The 22,472-nt window shown below is 51.8% G+C and overlaps 2 protein-coding genes across 10 annotated transcripts; both read left to right on the top strand.

Moving 5' to 3' along the window:
* Positions 1-49: 49 nt before the first annotated feature.
* On the top strand, positions 50-16,778 carry VTN (vitronectin). 8 transcript variants are annotated; one of them, XM_053366363.1, is made up of 10 exons: positions 50-151; positions 1,021-1,121; positions 5,103-5,255; positions 8,281-8,400; positions 9,394-9,702; positions 10,363-10,502; positions 11,563-11,719; positions 13,339-13,491; positions 14,317-14,607; positions 16,601-16,778. In XM_053366363.1, exons 3-10 carry the CDS (start codon positions 5,195-5,197, stop codon positions 16,714-16,716), a joined length of 1,347 nt encoding a protein of 448 aa, XP_053222338.1. In that variant the 5' UTR covers positions 50-151; positions 1,021-1,121; positions 5,103-5,194; the 3' UTR covers positions 16,717-16,778. The 8 variants fall into 8 exon arrangements, with proteins under 8 accessions (XP_053222338.1, XP_053222335.1, XP_053222334.1 ...); XM_053366360.1 differs by having other exon boundaries at positions 59-151; positions 956-1,121; XM_053366359.1 differs by having other exon boundaries at positions 76-151; positions 934-1,121.
* A 3,774-nt stretch (positions 16,779-20,552) lies between these two features.
* On the top strand, positions 20,553-21,553 carry SEBOX (SEBOX homeobox). 2 transcript variants are annotated; one of them, XM_053366373.1, is made up of 3 exons: positions 20,553-20,698; positions 20,824-20,996; positions 21,078-21,553. In XM_053366373.1, exons 1-3 carry the CDS (start codon positions 20,599-20,601, stop codon positions 21,396-21,398), a joined length of 594 nt encoding a protein of 197 aa, XP_053222348.1. In that variant the 5' UTR covers positions 20,553-20,598; the 3' UTR covers positions 21,399-21,553. The 2 variants fall into 2 exon arrangements, with proteins under 2 accessions (XP_053222348.1, XP_053222347.1); XM_053366372.1 differs by having other exon boundaries at positions 20,824-21,553.
* Positions 21,554-22,472: the final 919 nt, after the last annotated feature.

Below are 22,472 nucleotides of genomic sequence, written 5' to 3' on the forward strand. Positions count from 1 at the left end.
GGAATGAAGTCACCTCCCCCTGAAAGGAGGGCCTGTCGCCGTGGCAACTGCATCTTCCTCCTCCTCCTTCCTTCCCTCTCTCCTCTCCTCCTGGTGAGACGAAGAGGACGAGGCGTGGTGCTCGCGTCCTCGGCGACGCTCCGGCCTTTGGGTCCATGACATTGCACGCCCCCGCCCCAGGAATCATGGAGCAGTTAAGGGGAATGGAAAGGGGTTCAGGGGTGGGGAGGGGAAGGAGCGTTTGGGAAGTTGGCGGGGAGCGAGGATTGGACGAGAGTTTGGCTTGTGGTCATCAGCATTCCTCAACTCAGTTCTACGACTCCCATCAGCCTCAGCGAGCATGCGCTCCTCAGCAGCAAGTCGAGGGGGTCTTTCCCAGCCCCACCGTCATGTAATTGTAGGGTTGGGAGGGACCCCCAAGGGTCATTTAGTCCGACCCTGAGAGGTGGACATCTGGCCTCTGCTTAAAAGCCTCCATTGAAGGAGAGCCCACACCGTCAGGACGTTCTTCCTCAGCTTGAATGGGAATCTCCTATCCTGGGATTTGAAGCCCTTGGTTCGGGTCCTGCTCTCTGGAGCAGCAGGAAGCAAGTTTGCTCCATCCAAACAACTCTTCAGGTATCTGTAGTTAGATTATTATTTTCCCAGCCTTATTCTGTAGCTGTTGCCAACAGAAAAATGGCCTGTTGTTCTGAGGACTCTGGCTGCATACACAACATGCATTTAAAACAAAAAACAAAAATAAAACGGCTTCCCACAAGAAAATATTGGGAACTGTAGTTCACCCCTTACAGAGCTGCAGTTCCCAGCAGAAACGACAGTTCCAAGTGGGGAAATAATGCACTTTCAATGTACGATGTGCAATGCAGCCTCGTTCGTTCTCTCTCTCTCTCTCAGACACAGACAACTTATTTTTATCTCTGTCCATTCAAGATCTCCCTGCCTGTCTCTGCAGCTTTAGAGCCAAGCCTGTGTTTGGGGGCCGTTGCAGAGAGACTAATCCTCTTGCCGTCTGCACAGAAAGAGATCCCAGAGGTGGCGAGGAGCGAAGGTGGGAGACCCGGAAGGCGGCAGCCTGACCCCCAGAGACACGGCAGGTCCCCCAAGCCACACCTGAGCAGGTAAGTTTGGCCTCTGGCCATGGGTTGTGGGTGGGGCCTGCTGCAGTCAGAGGGGGGCTTTGTAGGGAGGTCTCTGGGGGCTGGCCCTCCGGGTTTCTGAAGCAAGAGATGTGGGGCCTTATGCCTGCAGGGATTCCTGCCCCTGCCCCTCCACCTCTCTGAGCAGGAGAGTCCTTGTCATGCGGGGGAAGTGCTTCAGAAAGGACTCTGGCTCAGGGGCAGAAGATCCAAGGTTCGATCCCAAGTAAGAAATTCTCCACCCCAAACCCTGGCAATCCATTGCTGCCAGTCAGTGCCAGGCGACACCAACCTGCTGAGACAATGCCGCTTCCTGTGTTCCAGTTTAAACCCTTTATTCCAACACATGAGGTCTGGAATCCTACTTTGCACCTGCTCTGCATGCAGAAGGCTTGGTCCCTGACATTTCCATGCAGGGCTGGGAAAGAGACTCCGTGCCTGAAGCCCTGGGGAGGCACTGCTGCCAGCCAGTGCAGACATTAATGAACTAAATAGATCAACGGTCTGACTCAATATTTTCTGACTCCCCTTCCCTGAGTCTGAGTCTTTTAATGGGGGAAGAGTTCCTCACCAGTTCTCTCTGCAGTAGCAGCAAAGCCGCCAGGTGGGAGGTACGGGGGGGGGGGCAGAGACAGGGGCTTTCCTTGGCAGAACGGAGGATGAGTGTCAGGAGAGAGGATTTTCAGGCAGAGCCTTTAAGTGGATTCCAGGCCTGGGGAGGGCGAGGGAAGCCGGCTTTGGCACCTGCCGATTAAAGAATCAGGGTGGTGTGTAAATCCCTTCGCTCAATTCCCTCGCTGATGCCAGGTGTGGGCAGTCCGCATTGCAAGGGGAGCGGGGCTGTCGGCTCCCACGAGACAATGGTCAACGGGGTGTAGAATTGTCGCATTGCGAGGGACCCTGAGCAGAGCAGACGATCCTGGCTAGTAGCCATCAATAACCTCCTCCTCCTCCTCCTTGAATTTGCCCAGGCCTCTTTTAAAAGCATCCCAGTCGGTGGCCATCACTGCTTCCAGTGGGAGGGAGTTCCACGGATTAACTCTGTGCTGTGTGGTCTCGGAATCATAGAATTGGAAGGATCATGTAGTCCAGCCCCCTGCAGTGCAGGTTGTTGTTAGCCGCTCTGAGCCCGGCTTCGGCTGGGAAGGGTGGGATATAAATAATATTTATTTTTATTATTATTATTATTATTAATCCCATACAGGGATTGAACCAGCAACCTTGATGTTATCATAGGGTATATGGTTTTATTGATACATATATGTTTATTTCCCCCATTTACTGTGTTTACAGTGGATGCTCGGGTTGCGAATGTGATCCGTGCGGGAAGCACATTCGCAACCCTCCCCCACTCCTCAATCAATCCTCAAAATAACCCTGTGAGGAAGGTTAGGCTGAGAGAAGAAGAAGAGGAGTTTGGATTTGATATCCCACTTTATCACTACCAATCAGAAGGTCGGTGGTTCAAATCCCCGCGACGGGGTGAGCTCCTTGGTGAGAAATAGTACTGCCAAGGTACCAGGGTGATAAATAGGTACCGCTCCGGCGGGAAGGTAAACGGCGTTTCCGTGCGCTGCTCTGGTTTGCCAGAATAGTCATGCTGGCCACATGACCTGGAAGCTGTACGCCAGCTCCCTCGGCCAGTAAAGCGAGATGAGTGCCGCAACCCCAGAGTCGGCCACGACTGGACCTAATGGTCAGGGGTCCCTTTACCTTTACCTTTAAGGAGTCTTAAAGCAGTTAACATTCTCCTTTCCCTTCCTCCCCCACAACAAACACTGGCTGCCCCAGAAGGTCACCCAGGGAGCTTCACGACCAATGGAGAGGATTCAAACCCTGGTCTCCCAAGGTCCAGCCCTCTAATCCCTACACCCCACAAGCTGAGCATAGGATGGAGGCGTTCACAGCATTAACAACCAACAGGTCTCCATCAGCCACAGCTTTGGATTCAGCACAGAGGAAGCAGTTTTCTGTGTCTCCAGCTTCCAGCTCAGCTCCCATAGAATAAAATCACAGAATCGTAGAATCCAACCTCTGCTTTCAAAACCTCCAAGGAAGGAGAGTCCACTGCCTTCCAAGGGAGTCTGCTCCTCTGTGGAACAGCTCTTCCTGTCCGGGATTCCGTCCAGAAATTCTTTCGCTGGGATTCCTGTATTTCAGGGGCTGGACTAGATGACTCTTAGGGTCCCTTTCAACTCTACAATTCTCTGGACATAGGGAGAGGGGATCCTTTGCCGAGCTGGGGCGCAGACTCGGAGTCCTGAGGGCCCCAGCCTCTCTGGGTCCCCTTTGGCCCCTGAGTGAGTCAGAGTCACGTCAGGGGGTGGGGGGTGGGGGGAGCCTCCCGGATGGAGTTCATATTAATTAGTAACCAGGCGGAATCAGGGAGCAAATTCCACCGGGTTTTGTTTGCGGAGTGGGAGAGAGCAGGGAGGGATGTTTTTCCATGGAAAGTGAATCCTCTGGACCTTCCGTTCACGGCTGGGATCAGGATGTGAAGAAAGAACTGCAGAAAAAGAACTTCCCCCCAGTTTTATCACACACACCTCAACTGGGCTCCTTAGGAATGGCACGGACCCAAGGGCTGGATTTGAATCCAGACCGCGGTGGGACCTGGTGTCACAGTTAGGGCTCCCAGCTCTTATTATCCATTGGTTGCATTTATATCCCACCGTTTTCCTCCAAGGAGCTCAAGGTGGCCTACATGGTTCTCCACCTCCTCGTTTAACCCCCCCACAACAACCCTGTGAGGCAGGTTAGGCCAAGGGAGGCATTGACAAACCCCCAAGATCACACCCAGGGACTTTCACGATTGAGGTGGGGGGGAAGTGTGGATTTGAACCCTTGTCTCTGCCAGGTCCTAGTCCAGCACTCCAACCACTATACCACACAGCAGCATGTTGAATACCGGAGGTGCCTCTGAGCATGTGCCAAGTGCCTTCCTTGTGTGTCTAATAATGGCAGCCAATCGGACACCATTGGTCAGATATTGGCTTGGTGGCTTCCCAGGAGCTAGACATGTTGTGGGGTTGCTCTTGCGGGGGGCGTAAGCTCTAGAGTCAGGCCCAAATTTGGGACCAGGTTGGGGGGAGTCTGGCATGGCCCTCGTAGGGCTATGCCCCAAGCTGCCTGCATTTTGATAGGCCCTTCCAGGGCTACTCCATCAGGGAAAAGTGTGGCTGTAAAACTGCGTCAGATATTTGGGAAGCTGACTCATTTCCAGTCACGTTCCTCAAAGCAAAAGAGCATCACATGCACAACCGAACATTTAAAGCACTATGATACCATTTTATACAGGCATGGCTTCCCCCAGAGAATTCTGGGAGCTGTAGTATGTTAAGGGTGCTAAGAGCGGTTGGGAGACACACACACACCCCGTTTCCCCTCACTACGATTCCCAGACTTCCTTGTGAAGGGGGATTGATTGTTAAACTGCTCTGGGAATTGTAGCTCCAGCAGAGGAATAGCCCCCATAGGAGCCAACTCCTAGCCCCCACAATAAAATATTTGTGGGTCCCGGGGCCCCTCAAAGTTGATAGGCATTCCCATTCAAATGGTGTGTGTGCACTGCGTCATGTGATCAGTTATTCAGGGTGGGGCTTACCTGGGCGCCCACAATGTTTTATTCAAGTTGGCACCCCTGGTCTCCCCTAACATCTCTCAGCACCCTGAGCAAACTACAACTCCCAGGATTCTTGGGGGGGGGAGCCGTGGCTGCTTTAAAGGGGTATTTGAGCTCTTTAAACGTCTGGTGTGAACATGTGTCCATACTCTGAGTGCATCTTTGCACGTCTTGCCCTCAAAGGCTGAAAGGGTGGAGGAGGGCAGGCTTAGCCGTGGAGCCGTCCAGTCGCCGACCCCCGTGACTTTGGAGGGAAAGTTGGTGACAAAGGGAAAGAGATAGTTGGAGGAGGAAGAGGAGGAGGCTGGTGACCCCAGTGACCTTGCGTGTTCCCTTTGAAGCAGGGAGGCTGGGCTGAGCAAACAGGATCCCTGGCACAACCCCCAGGGTCCCATCAGAGGAGGACGGCCACCCGCCTGCCCAGCCACTCGCCATGAAGCTCCTCAGCCTGCTCTTGCTGCTGGGCTGCCTGTGGGGGAGCTTTGCTGCTGAGGGTGAGTACCAAGACCCCCCAATAACTCCCTCCCCCCCCCATTTGAGCTCTTGACTGTGGAATCCCAAGAGAACTTGCAACCAGCCTAGGTGCGTCTCCATGATAAAACTGTTCAGAGCGGGAGGGAGCGTTAGCTTTTGGAACTCCCTGCCACAAGGGGCTACCAAGTCCATCTGTTGGGGAAGCTTTGGAAGCGGGGTGCCTTTCAACAGAGTTTTTGAGGTCAATGGCCCTATCTGAGTCATGTTCATTTAATGTTCAGAGATTCTACTCTGAGTAAAACTTCTTTGAGTGCCCCCCCATGGGTTTCAGGGACAATATGTGTGTGTGTGTGTGTGTGTGTGCGCGCGCGCACACACACACACACACACACACACACACACACACACACACACACGGATGATACTGAGGACAATCAGAATGAGAAAGGACAAAAGAAAAAACAGAAAGATTGATTAAATTCCTCCTGTTAGGCAATAATGTGGTTTTCGGGGGGGGCAGGGGCAGGTTGAATTGCATTGGGAAATGTCAAAATTGCATCAAAAACTTTCCTGAATATGGTCCCTGGGACTCGCCACAGCCCTCACCAGCCCTGCCCTCCCCCCCCCCCTGTGAGGGTCTTTGCCCAGCTGGGAATCTGTCCTTGAACCCTGATCCTGCCTCTTAGTTTCCCTGGATGGAGGATAAGGGAGGAGGGGTGTTTGTGTAGAAACCAGCCTACAGCACAGAGCCTGTGTTGCACCACCCGCTTTCACTGAGGACCCCTCCCACCACCGTCACGTGGCCCCTGGAAAGTTAAGTAGAAGGGACTGCAGCCCTCAGGCCTGAAAAAGATTCTCCTCCCTGTCCTTGCCCTAGGAAGCAATCTAATTTTGCAATTTTATTTCACGTGCGCTTAGCAGACATTCAGATTGCTTGATATCTGCTTGCAATTGGCATCTGTTTGTTGCCAGAAGTGAATGGAGAATTTCCCCTTGAAGAATGAAGCGCAGGAAGGATGGTGGATTTCGGCCCCACTTCTCTGCCATTAAAGGAATAGAGAAAGGGAGAGGGTCTACATTGCAGGGGGGTGGACTAGATGACTCTGGGTGTCCCTCCCAGCTCTACAATTCTGTGATTCTATCCTTGATACCACGGCCTCCGTGGTGTCACTTTCTCACTCAATACCAAATGTCTCTTCCAAACCCTTCCATCCACCGGATAAAACTTGCTTTGGTTTTAATCTACAGCAATTCTTGCCCACGGCTTGCAAGCCAAGTGGAGGCCCCAATCTCTGCGCGGGTCTCCCAGGCTCCAAAAGCAGCTTGGCAACCAATCCAGACAGCAAGAGATGGAGTCGATTCCCTCTCCCTTCTCCCCATAGCGAGCCTGAATTGGCACATATTAACCACAGAGCCTAGGATCAGAAGGTCAGCGGTTCGAATCCCCGCAACGGGGTGAGCTCCCGTTGTTTGGTCCTAGCTCCTGCCCACCTAGCAGTTCAAAAGCAAGTCGAAGTGCAAGTAGATAAATAGGTACCACTCCGGCAGGAAGGTAAACAGCGTTTCCGTACGCTGCTCTGGTTTGCCTGAAGCGGCTTAGTCATGCTGGCCACATGACCCAGAAGCTGTACACCGGCTCCTGAACACCGCAACCTCAGAGTCGTACGCGACTAGACCTAATGGTCAGGGGTACCTTTACCTTTACCTAATTCACGCAGTGCCTATCCTGTGCAAATGGCAGTCACAGTGGAGTTGCTATGTGGCGCCCCCTGGTGCCAGCCCTGACCGGGGACAAACAGACCACCTGCCTTGGTCTTTGGAATGTAAGAACCTAGGAAAAGCCTGCAGGATCAGGCCGGGGGCCACCGGATCCAGCATCCTGTACTCACAGGGGCCACCCAAGACGCCCATAGGAAACCCACAAGCAGGATTCGAGCCCAAGAGCAACTCTCCCCTCCTGCAGTTTCCAGAAATTGTGGAGGCAGAGCAAAACCATCATAGCTTGGAGCCATCCATAGCATTCTCCAGGAATGTGTCCAATCCTCTTTTCATAGAATCAGAGAATTGTAGAGTTAGAAGGGACCCCATAGGGTCATCTAGTCCAACCCCCTGCAATGCAGGAATCTCAGCTAAAGCATCCCTGACAGATGGCCACCCAAACTCTGCTTAAAAACCTCCAAGGAAGGAGAGTCCACCGCCTTCAGAGGGAGTCCGCCCCACTGCCGAGTGGCTCTTACCCTCAGGACACTTTAAACCCATCCAGGTTGGTGTCCATTACTGCTTCCTGTGGGAGGGAGTTCCATAGGCCCCCCCCAGTTTTATTTGTTTATTAAAGTTCTTATGTTACATTGGTAAACATTATCATATTACATCACAAGGCTTATTATCCTGTAATTTACAGCATGTATACAAAGTTTATATACTTAAAGGAAAACAAAACAAAAGGACAAAAAACTATTCCAAAATCATATATATACCAACACTTTGGAGTTCCTGTCTATCCCGTTATCTATTCCTTTTTTTACAAATGAATGTACTCTTATTATTGTGTATTTCTTTACATTTTATCTAATACATCCCTATATCAATATGTACCTGGGAGGGAGTTCCATAGTTTAACTCTTAACTCTTCCCATTACTCCTTGCTGTTTTGCTGGTTCTCTTTCTTTCTTTTCTTTTTTAATTTTTTTTAATTAACAATTTCAACATAACAAAATATCAAAACATCTCATATTCATTCTTCCCCCCCAAGACTTCCCTCAGTTCCTCTCTCTGATTTCTCAACTCATATTGTTCTCTGCATACTGTAAAATTGTATAAATCCTTATATTATCTATCTACTATGTTAACAATCAATACATTTGTATATTCAAAACCTGCCAAAAGTTCCCATTCTTCTTTGAAGTCACAGTTGTCCTTCTCTCGCAATTTGTATATCAGTTTAGCCAGTTCTGCGTAGTTCACCCATTTCTCTTGCCGCTCTTCTTTTGTCGGGGTTCCCTCCTCCTTCCGTCCTCGTCGATGGTTCTCTTTTCCGCTGCCCAGAGACCTGCGAGGGGCGCTGCAATGACGGCTTCAACAAGGAGAGGAAATGCCAGTGTGACGATCTCTGCATGTACTACCAGAGCTGCTGCAGTGACTACTGGACTGCCTGCAAATCCAAAGGTATCGTCAGCATAAGTATACTTTTCCTAAAAGACCAGAGGCACTTTTGCTAGGTCTGGTGGGAAAAGAAATTAAAATAAAAGATCAGAACTTGTTCATGTATGCCACAGCCGCCGCAAGAACTTTACCGGCCCAAAGATGGAAAGCACAAGATTTGCCAACCATCCAGGAGTGGCAGGTGAAGATGATAGATTTTGCGGAACTTGCCAAATTGACAGGAAGGATCCGGGACCAAGAGGACCAGAGATACAATAACAATTGGAATAAATTTATTGAAGATATAAAGGAGAACAACAAAAATATTAAGACACTAGCAGGACTGGAATAACACTTCCAATGTAAAACAGTAGAGTTATGACAATAATATATGCAAAAAGTATGTGATGTATATACCAGCGGTTGGGAGGGAGGGAAGTCAGGAATCGGCAGAGTCAAAGGGATTATAATGTGACAATAAGGATTGTTGGAAAAAGAATTACATGTTGAAAACAATAAAAATTTATTTTAAAAAAACCACAAAGGTATCGTCAGCAGCTCAGGGGCACAGGACACCTGCTCTGCATGCAGAAGGCCCCAGATTCAGCCCCTGGCTGCATCTCTCCCAAAATCCTGGAGAGCTTCTGCCAAGCAGTGGAGACAACACCCAGCTAGAGGGACCACGAGTCTGACTTGGAATAAGACGCATTCCTCTGTCCCTGCGGTTTGTTAACCACTGCTGGGAATTGTAGCTTCATGAGGCATAAGCTACAGTTCCCAGGATTCCCTGAGGGGAAGCTGTGCACTTTAAATGAGCAAACGCCCCTTGTAATAAAAGCACATTGGCACAGGAGACAGGAGATTGTGGGAAGGGAAGTTTGTTAAGGGTGCTGGGAAATGTTTTGCAAGGGGTGAACTATAGTTCCCAGGATCTTCTGAGAGGAAGTCACGGAGAGTGCCCTCCCCCATCCATTTGCCAACGTTCACCTGGCATCTCTCCTTTTCCCCCGACCTCAGTGACCCGCGGAGACGTTTTCACGCAGCCGGAAGACGACTACCAGGATTACTACGACCTCCCCAACGCCACAACCCCCCAGCCCACGCCCACGCCCACCACCGGAGCCCCCGAGTCAACCGCGTGGTTTGAGTACGCCGATGTGTGGACGGGGGAGGAGGAGGGGGGTGTGGTCGAGCCCACCAAAGAAGCCCCCTTGCCCGAGACAGAGGCCCCGACCGACGCCCCGGAAGAGGAGGAGGAGGCCTGCAGCGGGGCTCCTTTTGACGCCTTCACCAGCCTGAAGAACGGCTCCATCTACGCTTTCCGGGGTACAGTCTGGGTCAGGGGGGCGGGGAGCTGACCCCAGCACCCACAATCCAGACGTGGCTCTGAGGGGCCCAGAGACCTGCAGGGGGCCACAACTCCCCAGGCGTTTGGAGCCCAAGGTGCAAACGCAGCCATTTATCTTTTACTTTTTTTATTAGCCGACTTTATTGCAAGGAGCACAACAATTATACACAGACACATAAATCATTGCCGCACAATCCAGCAATAAAAGAGGGAAAACGCGGGGGAAACTGAGTTCCAAAGTGCAGAACAAGGTACACCTTTAAAGGAGAGGTTTTTTTATTTAAATTTCAAAAGTCCATTTATTTTTTAGATAGCAAATAAGAATAAGAATAAGAATAAGAATAATTTGATTATTTATACCCCACCCATCTGGCTGGGTGACCCCAAATTATGTGTACATGTGTGATCTTTTAAAACATGCAGATCATTACATTAAAACATCACAGCACCATCCATTTCCTTAAAAACAGTGACTTCCCCAAAGCCTGTAGGAACAAGGAGGTCTCCATGTGCCGGTAGGAGAACAGCAAGGAGGGAGCCCGTCTGGCTTCTCCGGGGAGGGAGTTCCAAAGTTAGGGATTCTGGGAACAAATTTTCACCTTCCTCCACCTGTCTCTTCCTCTCCCTCCCTGATCCAGGAAAGTATTTCTACGAGCTGGACGAGAAGAGCGTGAGGCCGGGGTACCCCAAGCTCATCAAGGAAGTGTGGGGAATTGAGGGCCCCATCGATGCCGCCTTCACCCGCGTCAACTGCGAGGGCAAGACCTACATCTTCCAGGTGAGAGGCTCACGCACCCCAGTTCCCCTCCTGGCCCCCTGGCCCAGCCTTTGCCAAACCTGGCGCCTTGCAGATGTTTCAAACTACAACTCCCACCATCCTCCCTTACCATGAGGGTGACGTGCTTTTGACCTGCTAGGTTGGCAGGAATTGAGATTATTAGAGCAAATTAAATAAAAAAGAATAGAATTGTATATTGTAAACCGCCCTGTGGTCTCCTGAAGAACTGTGGCATATAGACTTAAATCATAAGCATTAATAATTGCACAGAAGTGAACATCACAGTACGCAAAAATTCATATCTCAGTAGTGGGGAACTTACAAAAATGTGTTATATTTGGGGGAAATCGCTTTGCAGAGATGGGCCTCTCAGTCCAAACTCCATGTTAAAAGGTGTAGAGTGGAAGAAAATCGCCCTTAAACGCTGATGACTTTTCATGATGATTTCTCCCCACCACCACACACACAAAAACCTGATTTGGAAATGCAGAGAACTTAATGTGAGCTTGGAAAGTAAGTGGGGCCTCAGCCCTTTCCCTATCCAGCTCTAAACGAGGGATAACCCCAGACAGCTTTTAGGCCTCTGGAGGGTCCCAGCTCAGAGAAGGGGGCTGTCAGCTCCGGCACCTCTTGATTTTTCTGAACTTGGTTGTGGATCAGGCAGGGGTGTCTTGCCTATAGAGGCAAGTGGCATGGAGTGCCAGGGCGCCAAGTTCTGGAGGGCGCCAGGGAAGAGGCGGAGGGTGGGCACAGCGTGGCACCTCCTGGCATCACCTCGCCTGCCTCGCTGAAGCAGCACTGTGCCCAGGGCCTCTGCCTCTTCCCCACCGGAGGAGCCGCCCTCCAGCCGCTGCCCGCCTCCTCCAGCCCTGCAAAGCTGCCGGCAGAGCCGTAAAAAGGTTGGCAACTCTGTGAAACGGGGTGTGTGTGTGTGTGCCAGTGGGATCTTTGCACCATGGCGACGGATATACTTAAGATGGCCCTGGGTTCACGCAGCCCCCCACCTCAGCTGACGTGCATCCCTGACCCCCACCTGCCCATGGCTTCCTCTCTCCTCCAGGGCAGCCTGTATTGGCGCTTTGCTGACGGAGTCCTGGAGCCGGATTTCCCCCGTAACATCTCGGACGGGTTCAAGGGCATCCCTGACGACCTGGACGCTGCCTTTGCCCTACCTGCCCAGAGCTACTTCTCCAGCGAGAGGGTCTACTTCTTCCAAGGTGAGGCTGGGGGTGCGGTCCCCAAACACGAGGGAGTTTATTCTGCCTTTGAAGCGTGCTTAAGACACATTTCCCCCAACCCCAAAGAATCTTGGGAAGTGTAGTTTAGAGGAAAGGCGACTGAGGCGCGACACAGAATCCTTAACAAACGAGCGTAAGAAATATAAGAAGAGGCTGCTGGATCCGGCCAGTTGGCTATCTAGTCTAACATCCTGTTCTCCCAGTGGCCAGCCAGGTGCCCCCATGGTAAACTCTTGAGCAGGATCCGAGCCCAAGAGCCCTCTCGCCTCCTGGGGTTTCCAGCAACTGCTGTTCAGAACCATGGCTGCCTCCAATGGCAGTGTGGTGTAGTGGTTAAGAGCGATGGACTTGTAATCTGGTGAACCGGCTTCGTGTCTGCAGCTGCTGGGTGACCTTGGGCCAGTCACACTTCTCTGAAGTCTCTCAGCCCCACTCACCTCACAGAGTGTTTGTTGTGGGGAAGAAGGAAAAGGAGAATGTTAGCTGCTTTGAGACTCCTTCGGGTAGTGATAAAGCGGGATATCAAATCCAAACTCAGGGGCAGAGCAGAGCCATCCTGGCTAGGAGCCACTGGAAGCCCTCTCCTCCTCCATGGATTTGCTTAATAATGACTGACATCCGTCTGTCTCGGGAGACAATGGAGGAGTGTGTCTTTGGGGGCGAGGCCAAGCGGTTGGAGAGTCGCAGCGCCTGCTGTGGCTGCGGAGGCTGATACAGGAGAGACATGTTTTGTTGCAGCTGGGGCAGAGGAAGGCGTCCGGTTGTGCTGCTGCTGCAGATGCACCAAGGAGTTTCTTCTCTCTGGGCTCCTCCCAGCGGTCATTCCTCCTCTGGTCACTGCTGTGGATGCACAACCTGACTGCCTGTCTCCTCCTTCTCCACGCATTGGTCTACTCCTCTTACAAAGCCATCTAGTCCGTTGGCCATCACCGTCTGCTGTGGGAGGGAGTTCCACAGTTTAACCCACAAGCAGGATTCGAGCATAAGTTTGGTTTCCAGCAAGTACTGCTGCCTCTGAGCCAGGAGGCAAAGTAGGACCACTGTGTCTCGGAGCCATCAGTAGCTTTCCCCTCCATTTGTTCAATACAGCCATCCGCAATGGTGGCCATCGCTGGCTCCTGTTGCAGGGAGTTCCAGAGTTTAACACTGCACAGCACGAAGAAGGACTTTATTTTCTCTGCCCTGAATCTTCTAACATTCAGCTTCGTCCACGAGTTCTAGCGTTAGGAGACAGGGAGAAAAACTCTTCTCCGTCCCCTTTCTCCAGGCTGACATGGCCTAACACGTCATCTTTTCCTGACCTTCTCTAAACGGAAGAGCCTTTCCTGAACCTTTTCTTGATGCCTTATAAATTTAAGTTTAGAACCTACACCCCCTGCAATGGCATGATGGGAAGGTGGTGCCCGGTTTGCAAGACCCATCTCAGGGCTGGCACCCTCCTCCCTGCCATTGAAGAAGAGGTGGTCTGGGAAGATTTGCACCAGGAACAAGGGAGGTTGGCAGTGGGATCTGCTGTCCCTGTGGATCCTGGCGCAGCCCTCTGTGAAATCTCTTCTCCCCTGCCTGGTGCTGAATCCCTTCTCCGTCTGCCTCCCCAGGGCGGAAGTACTGGTCCTACGACTTCTCCAAGCAGCCGACACGGGAGGACTGTGAGGCCACGTCCCCCTCGCTGGTCTTTGACCACTACGCCGTGCTCAAGGGCGACAGCTGGGAGGACATCTTCCAAGCACTTTTCGGGGGCTCGCGGCGCAGTGAGTAGGGCAGCAGCGGGAGGGTGTGGGGTGTCCGGGCTGAGCCCCTCTCTCTGCAGGGACCCACAGCTGGGCCACACCCTGCTGAGCTGGCCGGGGGCAAGAGAGGACGGGACTCCTGCCCTGTTCATACATTTGGGGAGGGATGTGGCTCAGTGGCAGAGCAGCTGCTTGGCATGCAGAAGGTTCCAGCATCCCCAGGTAGGGCTGGGAAGGTCTCCTCGCCTGAAACCCCAGAGAGCTGCTACCAGTACGTGTTGAAAACGCTGAGCAAGATGGTCTAGGGCAGCTTCCGATTTTAACCAGTGGTTTATGCCATCCCATGAGGACTGGAATCTTACTATATTTTTTAAGGGAAGGGGCTCAGCTCAGTCAAAAGTCAGAAGACGACCCCATTTCCTCTGCACACATTCCAGCTTGACAATATCCTCCTTAAACTGGGGTGTGCAGAGCTGGACATGGGAGTCCAGGTGGATCTGACCAAGGCAGAATAGAGCAGTAATATCACTTCCCTTGATCTGGACACTAGACTTCTGCAGATGCTGCCTAGGATTGCATGAGCCTTTTCTGCTGCTGCAACACGCTGTTGGCTCAGTGTGCAGTTAAGCTAGGGAACTTGCTGCCGCAACAAGTCTCCCTTTTTCCAGGCCAAACATATCCAGCTGCCTTAACCCTTCCTCGTAAGGCTTGGTTGCCAGTCCCTCGATTGACTCAGTCACCCTCCTCTGCCCATGTACAGAGACCCAAGTCTATGGGGATGGCCTGAGGAAAGCCTGGCCTTGCCTGTTGCCCAGCTCTTCTGACGTCCCCTCTCCCCATTTCCAGGTGGGGCCAGCAGGGCGCGTTTCATCAGCCGCGACTGGAAAGGCGTGCCCAGCGGCCTGGATGCTGTGATGCTCGGCCGGATCTACGTGGCACAGAGCCCTGCCCAGCGCCACCCAGCAAGGAAGTCATCACGCCGGCACCGCAGGAAGTACCGCCAGCGCCAGCGCTGGGGACGCTGGAATGCATGGGACTGGCAAGGCGAACCCAGCTCAGAGTCCTCGGACCTGGACTGGCTGCTGGGCGGGACCACCCCGTGCCAGCCCTTCCAGAGCGTCTACTTCTTCGTTGGCAGTGAGTACATGGCATGGAGGAAGGGCCATGGCTGTTGCTGGTGAGGGGGGAATAGCACAAAAAGAGAACTCCCTGGATGCCAAGACCCAGGTTTGGGGCAAGCACATTTTAGGGAGAGAACCCCAGTCCAGTTTTAAAATTGCAGAATATGCAACATGGCAAAGCTTAGAAACATAGGCAGTTAGGACTTTAAAAACTTGTGGGTTCACAAGTTAAAAATGGTTTACTTGTTGTTGTTGTTAGTCATGTCCGACTCTTTGTGACCCCCTGGACCAGAGCACGCCAGGCACTCCTGTCTTCCACTGCCTCCCCCAATTTGGTCAAACTCATGCTGGTAGCTTTGAGAGCACTGTCCCACCATCTCGTCCTCTGCTGTCCCCTTCTCCTTGTGCCCTCCATCGTTCCCAGCATCAGGGTCTTTTCCAGGGAGTCTTCTCTTCTCATGAGGTGGCCAAAGTCTTGGAGCCTCAGCTTCAGGATCTGTCCTTCCAGTGAGCACCCAGGGCTGATTTCCTTCAGAATGGAGGTTTGATCTTCTTGCAGTCCGTGGGACTCTCAAGAGTCTCCTCCAGCACCAGAATTCAAAAGCATAAATTCTTTGGCGATCAGCCTTCTTTATGGTCCAGCTCTCACTTCCATACATCACTACTGGGAAAACCAGAGCTTTAACTATACGGACCTTTGTTGGCAAGGTGAAGTCTCTGCTTTTTAAGATGCTGTCTAGGTTTGTCATTGCTTTTCTCCCAAGAAGTAGGCGTCTTTTAATTTCGTGACTGCTGTCACCATCTGCAGTCATCATGGAACCCAAGAAAGTAAAATCTCTCACTGCCTCCATTTCTTCCCCTTCTATTTGCCAGGAGGTGATGGGCCCAGTGGCCATGATCTTCATTTTTTTGATGTTGAGCTTCAGACCATATTTTGCGCTCTCCTCTTTCACCCTCATTAAAAGGTTCTTTAATTCCTCCTCACTTTCTGCCATCAAGGTTGTGTCATCTGCATATCTGAGGTTGTTGATATTTCTTCCGGCAATCTTAATTCCGACTTGGGATTCATCCAGTCCAGCCTTTCGCATGATGAATTCTGCATATAAGTTAAATAAGCAGGGAGACAATATACATCCTTGTCATACTCCTTTCCCAATTTTGAAGCAATTCATGTGCTTTTCCATTTAGCGTGCAGGAAAAAAAATGCACAGGCAGTAAAATTTGGCTAGGTACAAAGTGGCAAAAGTTTCTAGAATTGGTATAGGAACTCAAGAGTGGCTTGTAAGAGTCATGCGGTTTGCAACTCAGACCTCACACCTTGAGCTTCTCTGGTAGACTAAGGGAACAAAGGTTTAATGACCTAGTCCCTCCCAAGGTGAGCTAAGCCTGGCAGGACAGCTTACTCTATGGTCTTAACCCCGTCATGCATTATTTAGACTTAAGAATGCTGGTCACGTGAGGCTGGTTATCCCACAGTAGCTCAGTGGAAGAACATCTGCTTGGCATGCAGAAAGTCCCAGCCTCAATCCTCAGTGGCATCTCCAGGTAGCGAAAACGAGGATTATGGGACACTTGTAACACTGCCAGGTCCACTGATCAAGTAGCTGGGGTAAGGCGACCTCAAATTTATCAGATTAGCATTTCAAAAATTATAATAAAGACTATTGAAATGCAGTCGCCCTTCAGCATTCACCTACATCCAGATTCTGGTCTGCAGTTCTCCAGCCAACTGTTGGGTACAGAAATGAATATATTAGGGGACAGTGTGCATAACTATTCAAAGGTAAGTGGAAAAAATGCCAACGAAAAATGCTTTCTGTTAGGGAAAAAAGGTGCACATGTGGTCAAAACAGAAGCGACCTGTGCCTGGTGAACTTTGATGAGGATATTTTTTAAAAACCTCAAATTGCTGCAGAAATCCAGAGAGCTGAATTTAAGGTTGGAGAAGTGAGAAGCCAAATTAACATGATTCCTTCCTCCCTTTCTGCACCTCCCTCCCTCCCTCTCAGACAAGTACTACCGCCTGAACCTGAACACTCGACGTGTGGATTTCGTCTACCCCAGGTACCCGCGCCCCATCTCCAAGTACTGGCTGGGGTGCCCGTCTGACGAGGATCTTGCCTGAGCCCAGCCAGAAAGGCCTCCACACTGTCAACAGCGGCCAAATAAAGCCCTGAGTTCCAAAGACCGGACCCGCCTGCTTGTTTTTGGGGACTAGAGGCCTGTGGGGAGGGGGGTTCTTTGCAGCCCAAGTTTGGACAACCTGTTTCACCTGGTAGTTTGGGGACCAAAAGAAAGAACGGTGATGCTAAACTGCCTCACAGGGGACACGTGTCATTTGGCAGTGACTCAATGTTTATTTAAAACTCCATGGTCAGGATCTGGGGTTGTAATGTGTTGAATTGCATTGTGCAAAAGCAACATTTTGCTCAGGTCCTGGAGATGTGTGATGCATGAGGTGAGGGAACCGAAGTCCTCCAGGTCCTTCCATCCAGCCCTTGAAATTACCACCAGGCCACGCCCCCTCTCCAAGGCCACGCCTCCTCCCAGCCACCCCTCTGTCTAGGCCACGCCCCTTCAGTACTGGCCACGCCCCTCTTGCTTGCCTGGATGGAGAATCAAGGGTAGGCAGTGTAGAAACTAGACTGCTGCTGAAAGAGGGGTGGGGTGCCTCCTTTACCCGCCTACTTTTGCCTCTGGCTCCGCCCACCCCTGGCCTATGGCCCTTGGAAGGCTGTCTAAAGGCCAGGGGTGGCCCTCAAACTGGGAAATATTCCCCAGGGTTGGTCCAACACTAATTTTGGAGCCCAGGAGGGCAAATATTTCTCAGCACCTAAATCTGAAATGACTCTGTTTCAAACATGGGGAACTGGGAATAAAGATGCCTTGTCAGCTTTGGGACCAGCAAGTGGGGGGAGGGGGGGAACCAGTCTCTCTTCGGAGCCTGAGGCTGGTGGAGGGGAGGGGCGGATGTTCTGCCTGCCCCACACAGTCATCAAGAAGCAGGCCAGAAGGTAGCCAAGCCCTTTCGTAGAGTTAGGGTGATCAAGATGATGATAATTTGGGAATGTGGGGGTGTCTGGAAAGCCTTAAGTCTAATGAGGACTGGTTAAAAGAGACCTTTCGCTTGACGAAGAGAGGGTTTTATTGATTTCTACACTTTTCCTCCAAGCTCAAGGTGGCAGGCATGGCTCTCCCTCTCTGTTTTATCCATGCAATCACCCATGTGAGGCAGGTGAGGCTGAGAGAGGGAGACCGGCTGCAGGTCACCAACCAGCCACTGACTGGGGGATTTGAAGCCCAATTTTCTCTGGTCCTTAGGGATGTACATTTAAAGCAAACCCCCCATCCAGAGAACTGTAGCTTCCCTCTCCCAGTGCTACAACTCCCAGCACCCTTAATCTACAGTCCCCAAGATTCGGGGGGGGTGCTTTAAATGCATGGTGCAACCCTAGGCAGCACTCTAACCACTACACCATACTATTGTTGAGCAGGAAGTGGGGCAGACTCTTTCACCGTTACTCCAGCAGATGGGACTGGAATCATGAGGAATGGTTCCCTGTGAGGAACAATGGAGGGAGTTGAGCATGTTTCACCTGGGCAAGAGGAGACTGAGAGGTATGGGCGTAGCCAGGATTTTTGTTAGGGGGACAGGCCTTTGTGGGGGGGCAGAACCTCAGTTAGCTATGCATTTTTATTGATTTTGGGAGGCAGCTGCCCCTCCCTGGCTACGCCCATGCTGAGAGGAGAGCTGAGAGCCACCTTCAAATATCTCAAGCGCCGTCACATGAAAGGGGGCAAGCTTGTTATCTGCTGTTCCGGAAGGGAGGACCAGAGCCAATGGATTCAAGTTGCAGGAAAGGAGAGTACAACTAAACATCAGGAGGAACTTTCTGACAGGCAGAGCTGTTTGACGGTGGAACGGTCTCCCTCGGGAAGTTGTGGACTCCTTGGATGATTTCTAGCAGAGGTTGGGTGGCCATCTGCAATGGATGCTTTAGCTGAGAGTCCTGCATCTCAGGGGGTTGGGCTCTATTAATGACCCTTTGTAGGGAACCCTGACTCTACCCTGACTGTGATTCTATGGCCTCTGAAGTGTCTCTTCCAACTTTAATAGTACATAATATTAAGGGCTTTTTATGGGGCAGATCAATCAGATATAATGGGACATGACACAGGGTTAATCTGCAATCCTATGCACACTTCCTTGGAAGTAAGCATGGCTTTGCTGTTGAAGCAGACACTTCTGGGGTCACTGCCAGGCATATTCTATGCACACAAACTATGGAGTACTGAACTCAGGTTTAGCTCTCGGAGTAACTGAATGCATGGGGGCCAGAGCTGCACGTTAAGCATTTGACCCTCATAATAGCAGCAGAAGAGCCTGCTGGATCAGGCCACTGGCCCACTTAGTCCAGCATCCACTTCTCACAGTGGGCAACCAATGCAAAACCCACAGGCAGGAACTGAGCCCAGGGTCCCTCTGGTATTCAGAAGCATCGCTGGACCAGACTCTGGAGGCAGAGCATAACCATCCTGGCTGGTAGTCATCACTAACCTTCTCCTCCTCCATGAATTTGCCCAATCCTATTTTAAAAACATCCAGTGGCAGGGAGTTCCACTGTTTAACTCTGTGCTGTGCGGACTTAGAATCATAGAGTTAGAAGGATCGTCTAGTCCAACCCCCTGCAGTGTAGGAATATGCAGCCATCTCATACGGGGATTGAACCTAGAACCTCTAACCAGAGGTTATACAGATGGCACCAAACCCCATCAAAACTTGCTAAAATGTATAAAGGCAGGTCACAAGAAGGAGATAGGGTCATACTATCTGTGGTGGACCTGTGCAATCATATATGATTTCTGGAATAATATCTACAACGAACTCAAGAAACTATTCAAATTTACCGTCATAAAAAAGACCAGAGATTTTTTTATTAGGAATATTGCCAATAGAATCTTTTTAAAAATATAAGACCGTTGTTCATGTATGCAATCACGGCAGCAAGAATACTCGTGGCGAGAAACTGGAAAAGTGAAACACCACCAACGATAACAGAATGGCAAACACTAATGATAGAATATTTCCAACTAGCAAAACTGACGGGTAAAGTCAGGGGAGCTTTAAATCAGAAAACATATGGAGAATGGAAAATACTTAAGGAATATATAAGATTATATTGTACAAGTGATACCATTTTAGCAGAACTTGAATGATACTTGTGAACAAAAATAAATGAAACAAATGCCTTAGTGGAATATATGAAAAAGGATATAACGCAAAGCTGTGCGACAAAACCATGATAATAGAAATAGTATAATGAGAACAATTGGAAGTTTTAAGCAGAAATTTTTATTTGATGAACATGATTTTGTATAAATTTTGGGGTTTTTTTTCTTTTTCCTTTGTCTTTTCTTTCTTTTCCGTCTTTTTAACTTTTTTCTTACTTCTATGTCGTGATGTTTTTTCTTCTGTATTGAATTTTTCTATACTTGCCTTGGTTGTAAATGATCATTTACGTCTGTATTTTAAACCAATAAAGATTTACCATGGGGGGGGGGAAACAAAAAACAGCCTCTGACCAGAGAAGCTATCCTTTCATCTGTCTCCATAAACGTGAGCTTCATGGCAGACTGCGGATTTGAACCCGGTTTCCCAGGTCCTGGTTCTAACCACTACACCACACTGCCTCTCTAAAGACAGGCCTCCTGCGTGTGCCCGAGAAGTTGGACTCCAGGAAAGCGCACCTCTTCGGCTGGACTCCAGGCTGGTCTCTAGAGCCGCTGCCCAAGGCGGGCACTTCAGGACCAAGGACAGCTCCCGCGCCCGACGGGCGCTCCCTCCTCTTCCCCCTCCCCTCTCCAGGTGCCCGAACTGCGTTAGGTGGCGGGGGGGGGGCTGGTCCCAGATGTGAGCCCGCCCGGGGGGGGGGGATGACGCTGGTCGGTCTCCGAGGGGATAAAAGCTAGACGACCAGCCTGAGCAGCCGCAGGAGCCGCCGCCACGATGGGCAGCAGGGAGCGGGCGCGCGTCCTCCGGGTGCCGCCGCCCTTTCTCTTCCCCGACGGGGCGGCCGGAGAGCGCGGGGAGCAGCCTGGTGGTGGAGGTGGGTTGCGGGGCGCTCGGTGCTGGGGGGGCGGGGGTGGGACCTGGAGAGGGGGAGGCTAGGAAGAAGCCGCCTCCTCCCTCCCGAGCACTGCCCGCCCCGTCTGCCTTCTTTCGCATCCCCAGGTCCCCGGACGGAGGGAGGCGGCGGCGGCGGCCCCAGGAAGAGGAAGCGGACCACCTTCAGTCGGGGCCAGCTGAGCGAGCTGGAGCGCGTCTTCGCCGCCCTGCCCTACCCGGACATCGGGACGCGCGAGCGCCTGGCCGAGCTCACGCAGCTGCCCGAGGCCAAGATCCAGGTGAGCCCCGACGGCTCCTCCGCCTCGGGAGGAGCCCTGCCTCTCAATGCCCCTTCTCTCATCGGCTCCCTCTCCCCCCAGGTCTGGTTCCAGAACCGCCGCGCCCGCAGGATCAAGAGCAGCGCCGCGCCCCGCCGGGCTCAGGCTGGCAGCAAGCCCGATGGGCAGCCGGGATTGAGCGCCACGCCGCCGCCCGGCAGCGCCTCGGTCTTCCTGGGCTGGGAGGAGGCGGCGGCGCACCCTCGGTGGCCGGGGAGCAATGTCCGAGAAGAGGAAGAGGCCGCGGCGTGGACCGCCCTGTCGGGCCGCTGGGACGCCTTTCCTCCGCCTCGCACCTCCCTGGGGAGCATCTCGGACCTCATCTACAGCGCCGCCCTGGTGGCCAACTTCGGGGACCTCTAGACGCCCGCGTGGGCGCACCGTCGAGGAAGATCTGACGCCGGGTGAGAGATGTTAGGAGGCTGGAAGCTGGAAGCGGCAAAAGGGGAAGGCTAGAGGCGCCTTTCTCCTCCTCTGTCAACCATCCTTCCTTTGTGTAAGAGGCCCCTTCCTGGGAAGGGGAGTCCAATTGTATCTGGGCACCCCCCTCCCCGTTTAAAAATGCACCTGGCCGCATTAATCTGCGGGCTTTTCTCCTCTTCCCCTCAAATCTCTCTTGTAACTCCAATAAAAGAGATGTTTTGTGATGTCCTCACAAGCTTAGCCTGATCACTTTCATTTCTGATTTCGCTTGGGGGGGTGCTCTCTACCCCACAGGCCTATCCAATATCCTTAAATCCAGAAGCGGGGGGAGCTCAGACCCCACAATCGCTTGATAATGCCACCTAATCTGCCCAGGGGGAAAAAATACCTTAATCTCCAGGGGGATCCGTGGATGATTGAACGACATCACCTAATCCCAGTGATGGCCCAGGGAAAAGGTCTAGGTTCCCATAGCGCCCCCCCCCCGCCCCTTTCTGGGCCCAGCCAGCTGGAATGGCACACAGCGGCAATATTAATATTGGAGTGTGTGTTTCTGGCGAGGGCTTAGCAGACATCAGAACATTAATCAACGCTTCTGGGGGGCCTCTGACCAGCACCCGCTGCTTAAAGCCTCCAGGAGCATAAAGGACACAATAGTTTTGAGCAACTGTTATCCAGGGTGGGCGTTGTCATAGAACTGTAGAGTTGGGGGGAACCCAAGGGTCATCTAGTCCAACCCTCTGCAATGCAGAAATCTCAACTGACACACCTATGACAGAAGGCCTTCCGACCTCTGTTTAAAAACCTCCACAGAAAGAGAGTCCACAACCTCCTGTTGAACAGCTCTGTCAGAAGGCTTTTTGTATTCTTACCTGGACTCTTTCTTGTAACTTGAAGATGTGGGTTCGAGTCCTACCCTCCAGAGAAGGCGAAAACAAGCTTGCTCCACCCTCCATGTGACAGCTCTTGAGATATTTGGCTCTCCTATCTCCTCAGTCTCGTCTTCTCCAGGCT

The sequence above is a fragment of the Podarcis raffonei genome, chromosome 15 (genome assembly GCF_027172205.1).
Source record: "Podarcis raffonei isolate rPodRaf1 chromosome 15, rPodRaf1.pri, whole genome shotgun sequence".
Taxonomy (NCBI): domain Eukaryota; kingdom Metazoa; phylum Chordata; class Lepidosauria; order Squamata; family Lacertidae; genus Podarcis; species Podarcis raffonei.